Below are 16140 nucleotides of genomic sequence, written 5' to 3'. Positions count from 1 at the left end.
CGAAAGCATGGCCTGCTTTAACCAAGAGAACGAGACATGAGCGACAGCAGACCACTCCCAAGCATAGGTTTAAGAGGCTGTTGGATATTTCCATGGAGCTCTCAGGATCCATCATCATGAGAAGCATATGCTCACATTAGCTTAGTGGTTCAAGGAAGCTGTGAGACTTATTGAATTGGGCCCCCAGCAAAGGTATCTGTACCAGCCTGCACATAGCCAAAGCATAGCTCTTGAGCAAAAGCGAATGTTTTTAAGATAATTTGTTACACAGCATTTTTGTGTCAAGGGGCAATTACACAGAAATTATGTGGGCCATAAAACATACATATAGAAAGCAATTCTAATTCTATCTGTCAGAATATAAGTTTAAAGGAATTTATGGGTGAGGTTACAAAACCATAATCAAGTTAAATGAACGTTTCATTAAAATGCTTTACCAATCTGCAACTTTCAAGTTAAAAAAGAGCTGGCTAAGAAGAAAATAAGTATGTGTACTACACCAAGTGAGTGAAATGGCTAATGACAAAAGCAAGCTGAATTATTACCAAAGAGACACAGGAAGTCAGGGGATTCCTATTGGACACAGTTTATGATGTTGTTCAGCCCGTGCTCATTGGCTACTCACCATGTGTCAGTACTAGTCTAGACCCTGAAAATAGATTGTGGAGGGAAATTCGCAAGGCTCAGGTCCCAGAAGATTTGTATTCTATTGAATATTTAGGAAGTTAAGCATTTTTTTTTGTTTTGGTTTTTGGTTTTTCGAGACAGAGTTTCTCTGTGTTGTTTTGGTACGTGTCCTGGATCTTACTCTATAGACCATGCTGGCCTCGAACTCACAGAGATTCACCTGGCTCTGCCTCCCGAGTGATGGGGTTAAAGGCGTGGGCCACCACCACCTGGTGAGAAAGTTAAACATTTTTAAAGACCTATGGGACAACCAGATCATATGTGCAATGAAGAAATTCAAGCAGAGTAATGGCTACATTGGATAGTCAGAGGAAGACCTCTCATGGGATGAGGCTGATGTGTTATGAAAGATCCAATGGAAGAAAGATAACATCAAGGGCCATAGCAAATGCAAAGGCCATGATCTAGCAACAGCCTCAGAGTGTTTGAAGTGGAAACAGAGGTATAGAGAAGGGCAAAACATTTCAAAATAAAGGGCCATATTCAAAGAGGCTAGGCGTGTGGGGCTCCGCCAGCCACAATAGAGGCAATGCAACTCATTGGAATGTACTAAGAATGTGACCTGATTTTCCAGGCTTCAGGAGCTGTGTGGAGAAGAGATTGCGGATAAATAAGAGTGGAAAGAGGCAGGCCAGTAAGATTGTTGCATCATGGTGGTTGTTCTGGAGAGATAGCAAAACCAGAGGCGGGCAGGTCCCCAGTGTATTTTGGAAATAAAATCAAGACTCACTGATGGACCAGGTGCAGGAAAAGTGAAGGACTGCATGTGAGCTCTAGTTTATTTTTTTTGGGGGGGGTAACTCAGGGGGGCAGTTGGTGGCTCATTTCTGGAGATGAGGAAGAGTGGAGGAGAAATGAACCAGAGAAGTCAAAAGTTCTGTCTGGATGAGTGCATTTGAACTTATGCCTCTAAGGAGACTAAGCTGCTGAGCGTACTAAGTTTGTGGTCAAGGCTGAAAATAGAAGTTGGCAGATATCAGCATAGAGATGGCGTCTCAGTCAGAACCTGGATTACTTCATCTAGGGAAAGAGTTCACTTTTTCAATTTAAAATTTAAGAACTTTTAAATTCTACAAAATGTTAGCAGAAAGCAGTGGGAGGACTAAAGTGTAGCACAAGCTGACATTTAAGAGCTTAGCAGAGGGAGAGGAGACAGAAGAGGAGCCTGAGAGAGACGTGATACAGAGTGGAGAGATGGAGCCAAGAGAAGAATGTCTTCCAGGAGGAGACTCATCAGCTTGGCTTTGGTTGGATGGAGGTTAACTGAATCATAATGCAAGATGAGGACAGGGGAATGATTGGAAGTGTGCAGCTGATCGATAACCCTGACAATTAGATACCTGGGCTAGCCGTGGTAGCTCGTGCTTAGGATCCCAGCAGTTGGGAGGCTGAGGCAAGAGAATCTCTAATTCAAGACTAACCTAGGCTAAGTAAGAGATCTTGTAGAACCAACTATCCAACAAACAGACTAGTGGAGACAGAAACTGAAACAGAATGGCTGAAAAGTGACTGAGAGGATACCAAGGGTGACCCTGAGATCTTGAGGAAGAGGAAAACAGAAATACAGAGATCCAGGATCGATTTACTTTTGGTTTAAGTAGGAGATGCAGGAGCACAATTAATGTCAGTGGGCAAAAACAAGCAGGGAAAATTATTGTTGTTGCAGTCTCACCAGGGTAGACAAGCTTAGTGGTCCTTGAAAAGAGGAGACAGGAACAGAGAGGAGCCATGGACTTCTACAGTGAGGGGAGACAGGCAGTGAGGGCTGTAAACAGCTAATAAACACTCAAGTTTTCTCAATGACATGTGACTTTAGGTCAGCTTTTGGGTATTCAGGACTTCTGAGACTATGTCCTTCATTTACAACTCACTAAACTTGAAAAAGAATGTAAATGATCACCTTTTACAATGTATTTTAGAAGGCATTATAGATGGCAGATAGATACATAGATACATAGATAGATACATAGATAGATAGAGAGAGAGAGAGAGAGAGAGAGATACAGAGATACATACATAGATAGATAACATAGATACATAGATATATACATAGATACATAGGTAGATACATAGATAGATACATAGACAGATACATAGATAGATGCATAGATAGATACATAGATAGATGGGACTACTTATGGAGATGAGAGTGGGATTGAGAGATGTTACACCAGAACTGTCCAACCACCAGCAATAATTCCCATCCTTAGGTCTACTGAGTCAGGAGATAACAAGACTGAGATCCTAGTGAGCATCGTAGCCATGAGGGAAGGACCAAGCACTGTGACAACTCATCCAGGAGGTGGGAAATGGGTCAAAGCAGAGAGGGATGAGAAAGAAATAGCCTGACTTCTTTCTCCTCTCATCTTCTGCTGATTGTTTCAAAAGACTACAGTCAACTAGAATCCAGCTGGCAAGTGATCCTGACTAATGTGTAGAACAGGTCCTTCTTTGGATCACCAGCTTTCTAATAATGACCTGGAGACCTTTTATTAATTATGAAAGCTTGGCCTTAGCTTAGGCTTGTTCACAACTAGCTCTTAAAACTTAAATTAATCCATTTATATTAATCTATGTCTGCCATGTTGCTCACTACCTCTCCTCAGTACCATATGTCCAACTCCCTCTGTGTCTAGCTGGCGAATCTCCCACACCTCCAATTCTTTCCCAGAGTTCCTCTTTCACCCTGGAAGTCCCACCTATCCTCTTCTGCCAGCTATTGGCCATTCAGCTCTTTATTGAACCAATCAGAAGGTGCCTTAGTCAGGTAAAGTGAGACAGAGACCCATCTTCACACAGTATATAAAAAGGATTATCCCAACAAATGTGATTCATGGTGAAGGTCAGAGAGTAGATATGGTGGGGACAAGTGCAGCACGGCCCTTGACATTTCATACCATGGAAACCACTCCTAAGGGCATCTTTACACCCAACGCTATTATACATAACACAGCTTGCAATTGCTACTTAGTGGGATTTGGAAAATGCAAATGGTGCCTTTTGCAAATCATTGCAAAATCTACCCTCAAAAATCCACTGCCACTCTTCACCTCTAATGTTTATTCCAACCATCCCTCTTTTATTTCACCACAGGCCTTAGAATTGGGACAGCTTGTACTTCAGGCTCTTCATTTGCATGAGCTCCTTACAAGGCCAGGAGAGAGCCCTAGAAACACATCCAACTAGCCATGTGCCTTTGTAAAAACTCTGAAAGATATTTATTTCAACTGTCTATTGACCCTGTGACTTCCCACTCTGACCCTAAAGAAGTCCCTCTCAACCACAAATTGCATAAACTTTGGGTTCTGTAAAACATAGAGCTGCCTCTGCTTTCAGTTTAGATGTGGACTCTATCACCTTTGGGGCTGCTGGATTAATGGGTACCTGGAGATAGGAGAGGGTTACAGGAGAATGGCAAAGCCAGGAGGGATGACCTGAAGCACCAGGCAGCCAGAAGAGATCTGTGTTTGAACAGTCCTGGGCTGTCCTCTGGAGTCCTGAAGGATGGTCAGGGGCCCCACCGCTTCTCTCAGAGGGACTCACATGCTGCTCTTTGCATTTTCAGATGCAGATGGAAACCTGTGTCGAAGTAATCAACTGTTACAAGTCGTGCTCACCATGCACCGAATCATCATCTCCTCGGCCGAGCTGCTGCAAAAACTCATGAGCCTATATCCTTGGGCACCAGCTTAGGCTGCAGCTTCAAGTGTGCTTTTATTTTGATTGGTTAGGAATAAACCTGAGCAGTAAATGGCTCCATCTGTCCTCTTAAGGGTATAGTTGTGTGTGTGCGTGCACACTGGTGTATGTATACCTGTGTGTGTATGTATACCCGTGTGTGTATGAACCTGTATGTGTGAACCTGTGTGTGTGTGTGTGTGTGTGTGTGTGTGTGTGTGTGGCTTCTTTTAGGTGGGACAATGTTGTTTATGCTGATTTCTCTGAGTGGTAGATGGTCAAAGAAACCAACAAACAGATGCAGACAACATTACTATTTCTTGCTAGTAAAAACAATTTCCTTATACATTAGCCACAAATCATATTCATCCTACAGACTGACCATGGCGGTTGTGAGTCTTGAGTGATGTCTTTCTTGATGCACTTTATATGTGTTCTTCAGCCACATGATGTGCACTGCCTTCTTCCTCTAGGCTGTGGCACTGACTGTGACTGTTAGACCTTGCTAGATGTAGGCCTCCTGTGGCAGGGTGTAGAAAGTGCCCACCTTTTCCTTCAGAATGCCGGTGATGTTGTGAGCTGTGGTCCCCAAGAGAAAAGTGCTGAGGGAGACATGAGACAGTTAGCACCTGAGGCCTAGGTTCCTGGGGCTGAGTCAGGACATGTGACTGTGCAAATCCTTTCCCAGAAAACAAAACAAAACAAAAGATACACTACAACTTGGGGAAGAAAAGGGGAAACGAAATGGCAGGACAGACTGACAGAAACAGCAGGACAGACTGACTCCCTCCTCTAAACCTCCTCCATGAAGCTGTATCTTTCATCTCAGAGACCAGTCTCCCAGGGGCATGAGAAGGGTAGAGCATGGGAGAGAGCCACCTAATGAGACATGCCTGGAGAAAGTAGGTGCCTCCTCTGCAGAGAATTTCAAACCAGTTCACTCTGCTGTTTCTGACTCCATGCACCCGTAATTTTGAATAATGCCAGCAATTAAACACTCCTCCCTAAAAATGTGCTGGCCAAAGGACTAAATGTACTTAAGTGGCCTCCTTTGGGACACCACTGGGTGCTGTTCCTGCAGCAACCCCTCCATGGCCCGCCCCGCCACATCCCACACACTCCACCCCCTCTCCCCTGTGTGCTCACACAGCCTTTCAGTGGCACCTGCTCCCCAGCCATTCAAATGTCCCGCATTTAAAAATAAACTCTTAACCCTGTTTCCCCTTTATTCGACTGTAGGATTAGAAATTGGATGTGAAACCTTCTGAAATAGTCTGCCTTCACAACCTCCAATCTCTACTCCCACTCGCTCTGCAGCGCAACCGCGGCTCCCACGGAAAGGTTCAGACTTCCCTCTGGTGTCGCTGTGGCCTCTCAGCTGCCAGGCCCAGGGGGCTCTGCTCCATCCTAGCTCATACCTCCCAGAAGCACTGGACAGCCCAGGCCTCTGAGGCCTTTTCCCCAGGACTCCTGGACTATAGCTTCCCGTGTCCTTCCCAGGTCCTCATGTGACCTCTCGCCTGAGCACACGTGCACACAGGGTCCATCTGGGTCTTCCCACTCAGCAACCTTTTGTGGGTGGTTTCACACAATGATTCCTCCACCACTCTATGGACCCAGGATGACTTTCAAGTTTACATTTCTCTATCATAAACTGTTTTCTTGAAGGTCTGGACCAGTTTGTCCCGCTAACATTTTAAGGTATTCAAATATATTTGTTAGCTTGCTTCCTGTGTTTGTTTGTTTCTGTGTGTTGTTTGTTTGTTTCCTTAACCCCATGTAGCATGTCAATTTCTTTAACCCTGCATTGGCCCCTGTATTTTCAGTTGCAGGCAACAGTACCACTGCCTAAAACAGAAGCAGCAGCCTTGAGCAGGTTGCCTTTGCCAAGGCACAACAGCTGAGGACTGGGGAAACTTCCTCCTTCTGAAGGATGCTTGGAAGCCTCCTGGTAGTCAGAGGGCTGCTGCTGAGGTCTGCACAGAATGCAGCTCCTATGCACCAGACATCAGCAGGCTAGGGAGGAGGCTGCACTGTAAACAAACCAACTCCTTTGAGTTGACATTTCCACTTAGCTCTTTCAAAAGAGAGGGTGTGTGTGTGTGTGTGTGTGTGTGTGTGTGTGTGTGTGTGTGTGTCCTTCCCTTTTACTAAGGAGGGATAAACATTTTAACAAGTTAAAAAAAAATTGTAAAAACATAGAACCCCAAAAGTATTTCTCAAGAACGTGTCTTGTGCCATTTATGTTGATGTTACACATTTTTTTTTATTGTAACAGAGAAATGTGTGGCCATTCTATGTTCTTGGCTTCTGAACCTTTCCCTTCATCCATTGCCACTGGTAGCCTGGACACACTTTGATTTTGATTGTGTTTTGTGTTGAAGAGGGTTGTGATTTGTGTGTGGGGGGGGGTGCTCTAATTTCAAGAACAGATTTAATAAGAAACAAATATATTCATATATAATTTTCAAATTAGTCCTATATGTATTAAAATTACAAATTTTAGCATAACCCTTTGTGTTTTCAAGTTTAGTTTGCTCATCTTTAAGATTTACATTTTAGGGTTTTTTTTTTTTTTCTCGAGTTGTCGAGTCACTCGAATGGACTAACATTATCTTGGGTGTTCTAAAGCTGACCATAGAATCAGTGAGATTTTCAGCTTAAAACACATGTCTACTGTGCTTAATCAAAATAGTCCACATTGAAGTTTCAAGTCTGTGGGTCTAAGATGCTCAAAATCATTCAAAATGCACACAGGCTTTCATAGTAAACACAGCACCAGGGTCCTGATGAGCTCTGCCTTTTCTGTATTTAACTTGGTTTTCCAAAGGGGAATACACTCTCACCTACTGAGGGAAGATAGCTTCCGCCCCAGTCATGTGACTTGGACTGGTTATTACTAGACCCACCATTGGCCCAACTGTAATTCACTGACCCCTACATCGCAGTTAATCATGCCTCAGTTGTTAAAAGAGAAAGAGGCCACGGCTTTGTGGGGTAAGTAACCAGGTAGCTTGCTCTTCAATCTGTCAACAGAAGAAAGATGGTAGGACCTACCCACACTTACCATTGGACTAGAGTTCTCATCAGATGCTTCAGTATGCAAATATTCTTTCCTTATATCTCAAAAGACACGTAAACGTAAACGTATGGTTTTTTTGTTCTTTCAAAATATTCAGAATTATAAAGGCTGTTAAAGTATTCTTTAGTTGCATATTTGGATTATTCCATGATTTTGTTTGCCTTGCCATGCAGTGCACAAGGTTGATCAAATGATGCCTAATATATGTATGTGTACATATATACATATATGTATGTGTATATATGTATATGTGTATGTATGTAGGAGAAAATGTTCATGTTACTGTTCTTAATTATCAACACATTTGAAGCTATATGGATATATATTTTCCTAAATCACTGCCCAAATAGTTACTGCACAAATCAGTCACTGGAAAATTTTTAAAAGATGAAGGGGATCTCTTTCTAACTTACTCATTCAGTTGGACTCCTAGTCTCTTGGGCACAGGCCAGAGGTCATTTGTCCATGTTTCAGGGGTTGATTTGTAAATACTTCCAAAGATAGGAGGTTTATGGTTTCTGTAATACACCTTCCATTTCCCTTAACCACACCTTACATATAAGGATGCCTTGGAGAAGAATTCTCCGGGAATTTGCCTGAAGATCTGCTATTTTGTCAGGTAATGTCTGTGTGATTTGGAGACTATGTAGAGTGGGGTTAGATGAAAAGCTGCTCTCTGGACTTCTGCTCTTTCTGGTCCTCCCAGCCTCTCCCTCCCAGCCTTCTGTAGGCTGCCTCTGACACTGTAGCCTGCCTCTGACACTGATGGCTGCCTCTGACACTGATGGCTGCCTCTGACACTGTAGCCTGCCTCTGACACTGTAGCCTGCCTCTGACACTGTAACCTGCCTCTGACACTGATGGCTGCCTCTGACACTGTAGCCTGCCTCTGACACTGTAGCCTGCCTCTGACACTGTAGCCTGCCTCTGACACTGTAGCCTGCCTCTGACACTGTAGCCTGCCTCTGACACTGTAGCCTGCCTCTGACTCTGTAGCCTGCCTCTGACACTGTAGCCTGCCTCTGACACTGTAGCCTGCCTCTGACACTGATGGCTGCCTCTGACACTGTAGCCTGCCTCTGACACTGATGGCTGCCTCTGACACTGATGGCTGCCTCTGACACTGATGGCTGCCTCTGACTCTGATGGCTGCCTCTGACACTGATGGCTGCCTCTGACTCTGTAACCTGCCTCTGACACTGATGGCTGCCTCTGACTCTGTAACCTGCCTCTGACACTGATGGCTGCCTCTGACACTGTAGCCTGCCTCTGACACTGTAGCCTGCCTCTGACTCTGTAGCCTGCCTCTGACACTGTAGCCTGCCTCTGACACTGTAGCCTGCCTCTGACTCTGTAGCCTGCCTCTGACACTGTAGCCTGCCTCTGACACTGTAGCCTGCCTCTGACTCTGTAGCCTGCCTCTGACACTGTAGCCTGCCTCTGACACTGATGGCTGCCTCTGACACTGATGGCTGCCTCTGACACTGATGGCTGCCTCTGACACTGATGGCTGCCTCTGACACTGATGGCTGCCTCTGACACTGATGGCTGCCTCTGACACTGTAGCCTGCCTCTGACACTGTAGCCTACCTCTGACACTGATGGCTGCCTCTGACACTGATGGCTGCCTCTGACTCTGTAGCCTGCCTCTGACACTGATGGCTGCCTCTGACTCTGTAGCCTGCCTCTGACACTGTAGCCTGCCTCTGACACTGATGGCTGCCTCTGACACTGATGGCTGCCTCTGACACTGATGGCTGCCTCTGACACTGATGGCTGCCTCTGACTCTGTAACCTGCCTCTGACACTGATGGCTGCCTCTGACACTGATGGCTGCCTCTGACTCTGTAACCTGCCTCTGACACTGTAGCCTGCCTCTGACACTGATGGCTGCCTCTGACTCTGTAGCCTGCCTCTGACACTGATGGCTGCCTCTGACTCTGTAGCCTGCCTCTGACACTGATGGCTGCCTCTGACACTGTAGCCTGCCTCTGACACTGTAGCCTGCCTCTGACACTGATGGCTGCCTCTGACTCTGTAGCCTGCCTCTGACACTGATGGCTGCCTCTGACACTGTAGCCTGCCTCTGACACTGTAGCCTGCCTCTGACACTGATGGCTGCCTCTGACACTGTAGCCTGCCTCTGACACTGTAGCCTGCCTCTGACACTGATGGCTGCCTCTGACACTGTAGCCTGCCTCTGACACTGATGGCTGCCTCTGACACTGATGGCTGCCTCTGACACTGTAGCCTGCCTCTGACTCTGTAGCCTGCCTCTGACACTGTAGCCTGCCTCTGACACTGATGGCTGCCTCTGACACTGTAGCCTGCCTCTGACACTGATGGCTGCCTCTGACACTGTAGCCTGCCTCTGACTCTGTAGCCTGCCTCTGGCAGACCAAAAGAGCAAAGGCCTTAATATAGGAAACTCAACCCAACACAGTGAATTTCCTCTGATGTTCTTGTGCTTAAGATCCCCATCCTTTTTCCTTTTAGTCTTATGACAATTTGTATCAAATGACACAAGAGAAGGATACAAAGACAATTCTTTATTTTTATTCTTAATTATTGTGGTAATATAGTTCATTGAACATTTTGAAAATTCTAAAAATAATATAATAAACACTCAAAGCTACCTATTTTGTATATATCCTTTATGAACTTTTTGTTTTTAGTAGTTTTTACTAATTTTTCAAGTTAGCAGGCAGTTGATGGGTTTCCTTATGCATTTTCAAACATGAGTATCATTATATTTTGTTCCTTTTCATCCATTTCTGCTCGTGTTCCCATCCCCTTGCTTTTGCACACCTTCAATCCCAGGACTCAGGAGGCAGAGGCAGGCAGATCTCTGAATTTGCGGCCAGCTTCATCTACAGAGTGAGTTTCAGGACAGCCAGAACTATACAGAGAAACCCTGTCTCAAAAACAAACCAAAAAACAACAAACAAACAAACAAAAACAATATGTGTGTGTATATAGAATGCTTTTATACTATGTATCTTGGGGGAGGGGTTGTTTGTTTGTTTGGGTTTTTTGGTTTGTTTTTTTGTTTTGTTTTGTTTTTTGAGACAGGTAGCTGTCCTAGAACTGGTTTTGTAGACCAGGCTGGCCTCAAACTCACGAAGATCTGCCTGCTTCTGCCTCCCAAGTGATAAGATAAAGGTATGTACCATCACTGCCCAGCTTATAATGTATATCTTTTGATTAGCTTTCTGTTGTAAAAAATTCTTTCTAATTTTTACAAGTTTTTGATATACATTGTTTTTCATAGTTGTAGTAACGTGATAAAACATACTTTACACACCCCATTTTTGAATATTTGCTTGTCTACATGGTCGTGTCTATATCCTGTCTGGGTTCTTTGATATGATACTCCTTGTCCCATCAAAGCATTTGTGTGTGGAGACACTGAAGCCTGCGAGGTGGTTTTGTTCCCTCGGGAACCCTTTACCCCCAGATCTTTTACTACAGACAAATCACCCTCTGTCTTCTTCTGCATGCTTTTTGTAGCTTCAAATTCCTTTGGGAATCTGCCTAACTGTGAAGCCCTGGGCTCAGTGTCCTTTCTAACTGCCTCCTTGTAGGTATTGGATAACAGAATTCTGGATCATGTTCAAAATGGATGCCAGCTTGACCAGCACTATGGAAGAGTTTCAGGACCTGGTGAAAGCCAATGGTGAGGAGTCCCACTGCCGCCTCATTGACACGACACAAATGTGAGTGTTCTGGTGGGTCTTTGAAGCCACCTCCCTCCGGTCACCCGAGCTGGGGTGCTGGGCCTCTCATTCCCCCCACTTCTAAGAAGTTCAGACAGGCAGCTTCAGAGAGCCCCACACAAAGATAACTTGACATTTACTAGGGAAGCAGAGAGGCCCCCATTGAGGAAGCTGCAGGGCTTGGAGTAAACAGCAGAAGGCAGCCAGACCTTGCTAGAAGGTATCCAGCCCATGAGAAAACGAGAGCTCAATGTCTGGACTAGGGCCTCATTCGTCGTCGTTGGTTCAATGGGCACCCCTGAACTTAATGGACCAGGCACTGTTGCAAAATGTCCCAAGCAGAGAGTTAGAACACACGTAGATGTCTGTGAAAGACCACTGGAGTCCCAGCGCTGAGAAGGAACTCAGGGATATTTCACATCATTCTTTGAGTTCCTTATTCACACAGTTGGCTCACTCTGGAAAATGAGCCCTTCTTAATTTGGGGAAGGAGGGCACACATATTACATGTTGGGGTTTTTATGTGTGGTTAATTATTTTGCAATAATACAAATTCCCCAAATACAGAGTTGTAGAACTGCAGCATATTGGAGAGACCCAAAATCCTGTTTTTGCCTAGGGTCTGTGACTGACCTGGGGTCTGTGACTGACCTGGGCTCTGTGACTGGCCCGGGCTCTGTGACTGGCCCAGGCTCTGTGACTGACCTGGGCTCTGTGACTGGCCCGGGCTCTGTGACTGGCCTGGGGTCTGTGACTGGCCTGGGCTCTGTGACTGACCTGGGGTCTGTGACTGGCCTGGCCTCTGTGACTGGCCTGGGGTCTGTGACTGACCCGGGGTCTGTGACTGACCTGGGCTCTGTGACTGACCTGGGGCCTGTGACTGATCTGGGCTCTGTCACCCATGCATAAAGATCTGATTTCAAAGCCGCACCCCACAATCCCAAATCAATCTGTTCATCCATTTGGGTCCTCTATACTTCTCTGCTTGGACTTATACAACTTGATAGATAAAAGAGATTTATTTTTCAAAGTAACAATCTTTTCATTTTAAAGATAAAAAAAAAAAAAACAAAAAACCTAGAGCCTGAAGCCTCTTGAAAACCTTAGTCTTCTGTCCCGATATTTTCTAGCTGAATTTTCTCTCCCAAGTAATGGAGAGAATTCTTTCACCATTCATTCTTTAGAAAATGTTAGTTGAGGATACTGACTTGATGTATTTAAGGAATTGCAAGTTATGCTTTCCTTTGTCATACGTTCGAAAGTCTTGAATACAGAGAAGAAGAGGTCTACAGAATTTGTAGCCTTTTGTAGCCTTTCCCAAACTTGAAATCAAGGAATCCTTACGTCCTGAGCCGAGGCTGTCAGAAATGCTGGTTTAGAAACCCAAGCTTGTGCCCACTGCCTCCCGACACTAGCTGCTTTCCTCTGCTTAGCGCAAACCAGAGGCTGAGAGAGTCTGGGGTGCGCTGTGAGGACGCTGAGGAGTCACTGGGTCATTCTCGGCTCAGCTAGGTTATATGGTCATTTTCGTAACTGGGGCCACTGGAGGAAAGTGACTTGTTTCTGCCCAGGGTGACCACACGCTCCTACCAATGATTCCTTGCAGCAGAGTGTCTGCTGTTTTTCTCTGAGCTCGTCTGACATGAAAACTGCCCTCCTCTTATGATTTCCACCAACGGTCCCATAACCCTAACAGGAAGGAAAGAACACACAGAGGCATCGAAAGAGTAGACATAGTAAGGCCAGAGGAAGGGCCAGGACCAATGCCTAAAAGTGCCCTTTCCCAGTCCTCCTGTCTGTCCCTCCTGCTGCATGCAGAAGGCCCATTTCTTTGAACTGTTATTATGGGGGAAAAGTTGGCTGGGAGAAACTCAATTAATGCATCATTTACGCCAAGGGGAGCTAGCCAACTGCACCTTGGGAATTCTTGTGGGTCACGCCAGTGTGCTTACTACTCATGCAAAGCAGTAGTAGCTTATTCTTCTCCTTTTCTCATTCACCCACAAAAGTAATTCTCGAGACTGGTCCAGGAAACTGACTCAAAGGATAAAGTCAAACACCAGCAAGAAGCGGAAAGTCTCCCTGCTGTTTGACCATCTGGAACCTGAAGAACTGTCTGAACACCTCACCTACCTTGAGTTCAAGTCCTTCCGAAGGATATCTGTACGTAGCCCAGGGGCAAGAGGAAACCTACTCTGGGAAACTTGCGAACATGAGCAGAGAACGCCCACAGCCAGTTACCCTCTTGACCCAGCATGACCCCTCTCCCTGCCCATGGTGCCGGGAGACTTCCCTAGCAGGCATCGTGGGATCTGGAAACCCAATGCCATCAGAATTCCTTTGGCTGCCCATACTCTGCTTCCCCATGTCACACCCTCTGTGCCTACATACCACTCTAGCATTCACTCAGCCTATCAAGATATGGCACTGGGGGTACACACGATATCCTGTATGCATGCCTGCAAATGAGGGTTCGCGTGCCCTTCACCCCTGAAAATCATTAGACTTTTAGAAAATTGTTTTATAATTTAAAAAAAAACAAAAAAAAAAACAAGAAGAAAAGAAAAAATGGGACTAGATTCCCTATGAGTTAGATTCCAGCGTAGGCTTTGAATAGCCCTGGGAAGTCCTAAAAGTAAAACAAATATGACCAATCTTTCTAAAACATACCTGAATTCCTAAAATGGTGCCCACATGGCCAGCATTCTAGAAGCAAACTGCTGACCGAGCTCACACTGTTGGAATAGCCAAGCAGGGCAAAGGTGAAGAGAGGTGAAGGGAGAGGATTCATTTAACCATCAGTAACAGGGAGAGATCCCAGCACATCCTGTCCTCACTACAGTCCTCACAACTAACTCTGCAGGGAACCCGAGAACACTATTCCACACAAGAGCACTTGTCCGCCACCCAAGGGAACTTGCCACGCTGCTAGATGTAACATGCTGTCACTGGCCAATGTGCTTTCCTGAAACCTGGCGCACCTACTCCACCCAGGCCCCCTCCCACCCACAGGCACTGGTTCAGTTTTGCTCTGACACCAGCCAGTACTGTGCTGCCTGCCTTTCAATGACCTGTATCCCCCAGGTGTAGGATGGAGGGCCAGAGGGTTGACTTGAGCAAGGTCTGCACAGTTTACTAGAGTTGGAGCTCATGTCTCCCAGTCACTCAGCACCAACTTCATTGATGTCCTGACTGCCATCGCCCAACCAGAGATCCGGGAGCTTCCCCTTGGAGCTGGCTCTAAACACTCCCCCGTGCTAACTACCCAGTTTCCTCGTGGGCACCCCTCAGGCAGAGTGCTGGGCCCCCAATGTGAGGCTCCAGCTTCGGGTTATCTGTTTAGTCTACTTGCCCTGTCCCAGGGCTAGACAGAGCTGAAAGCCTCTGAAAAGAGGCCATTATCACCCTGGAAATCAGAACTCTGCTGGAGAAGCTGGCAGAGCTGGCGGGCCTGCAGGATGTCTGCTTGGTGCCAGTACTCAGCTGCGGGAAGGCAGAAGTAACAGTGAGGGAGAGTGACCCCGAGCCAGTATCTCCGAGTTGAATAGTGCTCTGTTTACAAACAAGCTTCAACCTTGTGCCTTTTGAGTGGCATGGCCCCTTCGCAGAAGGCTATTTTGGGGGGTTCCTTATTTGCTTTTATTTTTCCTAGGCAGTTTTTGCAAATAATAATTTTCCCTCCAACACTGGGGAAATGTATCTCTGCTGTGATTTGTTTCACTCTTTGTGGGGAAGTTATATTAAATCCTCTCTTTTAAAGAGAACAGGAGATTGGATGTATTTCTAGTGAGAAGGAATATACTGCATTCACTAGAATGAGGGTGACCACTTCCTCTCAGATCCAGGAAGAACGTGGCTTTCTGTGGCCATCTCATTGCTCTTCTGAAGAGTGCTTTTGTTCCACTCAGATGTGTCCACCCACCAGCAGTCACAGCACCAGGGGGTGGAGATTGGTTAGTGGGCATCTGGGCATCTGTTTTATTTAGACAAGGCAGGCATTCATATTCTCTCTCTCTCTGTCTCTCTCTCTGTCTCTCTCTCTCTGTCTCTCTCTGTGTCTCTGTCTCTGTCTCTGTCTCTCTCTCTTTCTCTCTCTCTCTCAAGTTTCTTTTCCACCACTCTACAAGTCTAACAGGTGTCAGTAGAGGCTAGTTGGAGTGGCCAGTCTTCATCTGGCTGGGATTCCCAGCATCTCTGCAGCACTAGAAAGGTAGACCGGCAAGGCATACATAGGCACTTAGCTTGGTCCTGACGCTTCGCTCACATGCTACTAGCCATTTCAGCTGCCCGCACTGGCTTTCAAAGTGCAGAGTTCAGTACAGCACCAGAGCTTCCCATAGGCGTATCCCTGGAGACTAGGTTCTTCTTTACCGTTGAAACTGAGAGACTTGCAGCAGGGACATGTCAGCTATAATCACCACTTAAAGCAGACAGTCCAGAATATTTCAGCTTCACACACACACAGCCCCATTGTTACCCATAGCTAACGCTACTGACAGGTTGGGCAAACATGGTCACTGTGTATTTATTTAGCTGTGTCCCAGGTGCCCTTCTCACTTGGCCCCTGCTCAAGGTGGTTCAGACAGGCCAGTGCTAGCATGGCTTTCCTATTAGCACCACTTCACATTTGTGCAGGACTGTGAAGAAGAGAACTGCTCCCATACCGTGTGTTGTCTTGAGTTTAGAGCAGGCTCATGTTCCAAATAGGAGGTTTTATGATCACAGCTTTTTGTAGACAGCAGGTGGAAAGAGGAAGGTCCTAGAAGGAGAATTCTGTTCACAAACTGGAGATTCACCGCTGGAACTAACAAACATTTTCTACTATGCTATGCTCTATTCAGAAGAGAGGGAACACCATCTACTCAAGTATGCTATTTGGGTTAATTGATGTGTACTCATCCTTGTGTGCCTAATGGACTTCATATAGAGAGGTCCTGATGGAGCTCTCACACATCATGCTTTTGAACCTGGGAACAC

The 16140-nt window shown here is 45.9% G+C and overlaps 1 protein-coding gene across 1 annotated transcript in view; it reads left to right on the top strand.

Annotated features, from left to right (window-relative positions):
- The window catches only part of Rasgrp1 (RAS guanyl releasing protein 1), a 65925-nt gene that overhangs the window by 30765 nt on the left and 19020 nt on the right, over positions 1-16140 (top strand). Inside the window, exons 3-6 of the mRNA XM_059258924.1 lie at positions 4253-4358; positions 8004-8066; positions 11032-11163; positions 13173-13326. Coding sequence (XP_059114907.1) covers positions 4253-4358; positions 8004-8066; positions 11032-11163; positions 13173-13326 — 455 coding nt within the window. The remainder of the gene's footprint in view (positions 1-4252; positions 4359-8003; positions 8067-11031; positions 11164-13172; positions 13327-16140) is intronic.

This window comes from Peromyscus eremicus, chromosome 4, assembly GCF_949786415.1.
Source record: "Peromyscus eremicus chromosome 4, PerEre_H2_v1, whole genome shotgun sequence".
NCBI lineage: Eukaryota > Metazoa > Chordata > Mammalia > Rodentia > Cricetidae > Peromyscus > Peromyscus eremicus.
The sequence above is the reverse complement of the archived record's forward strand: the minus strand, read 5'-3'. Positions and strand labels throughout refer to the sequence as shown.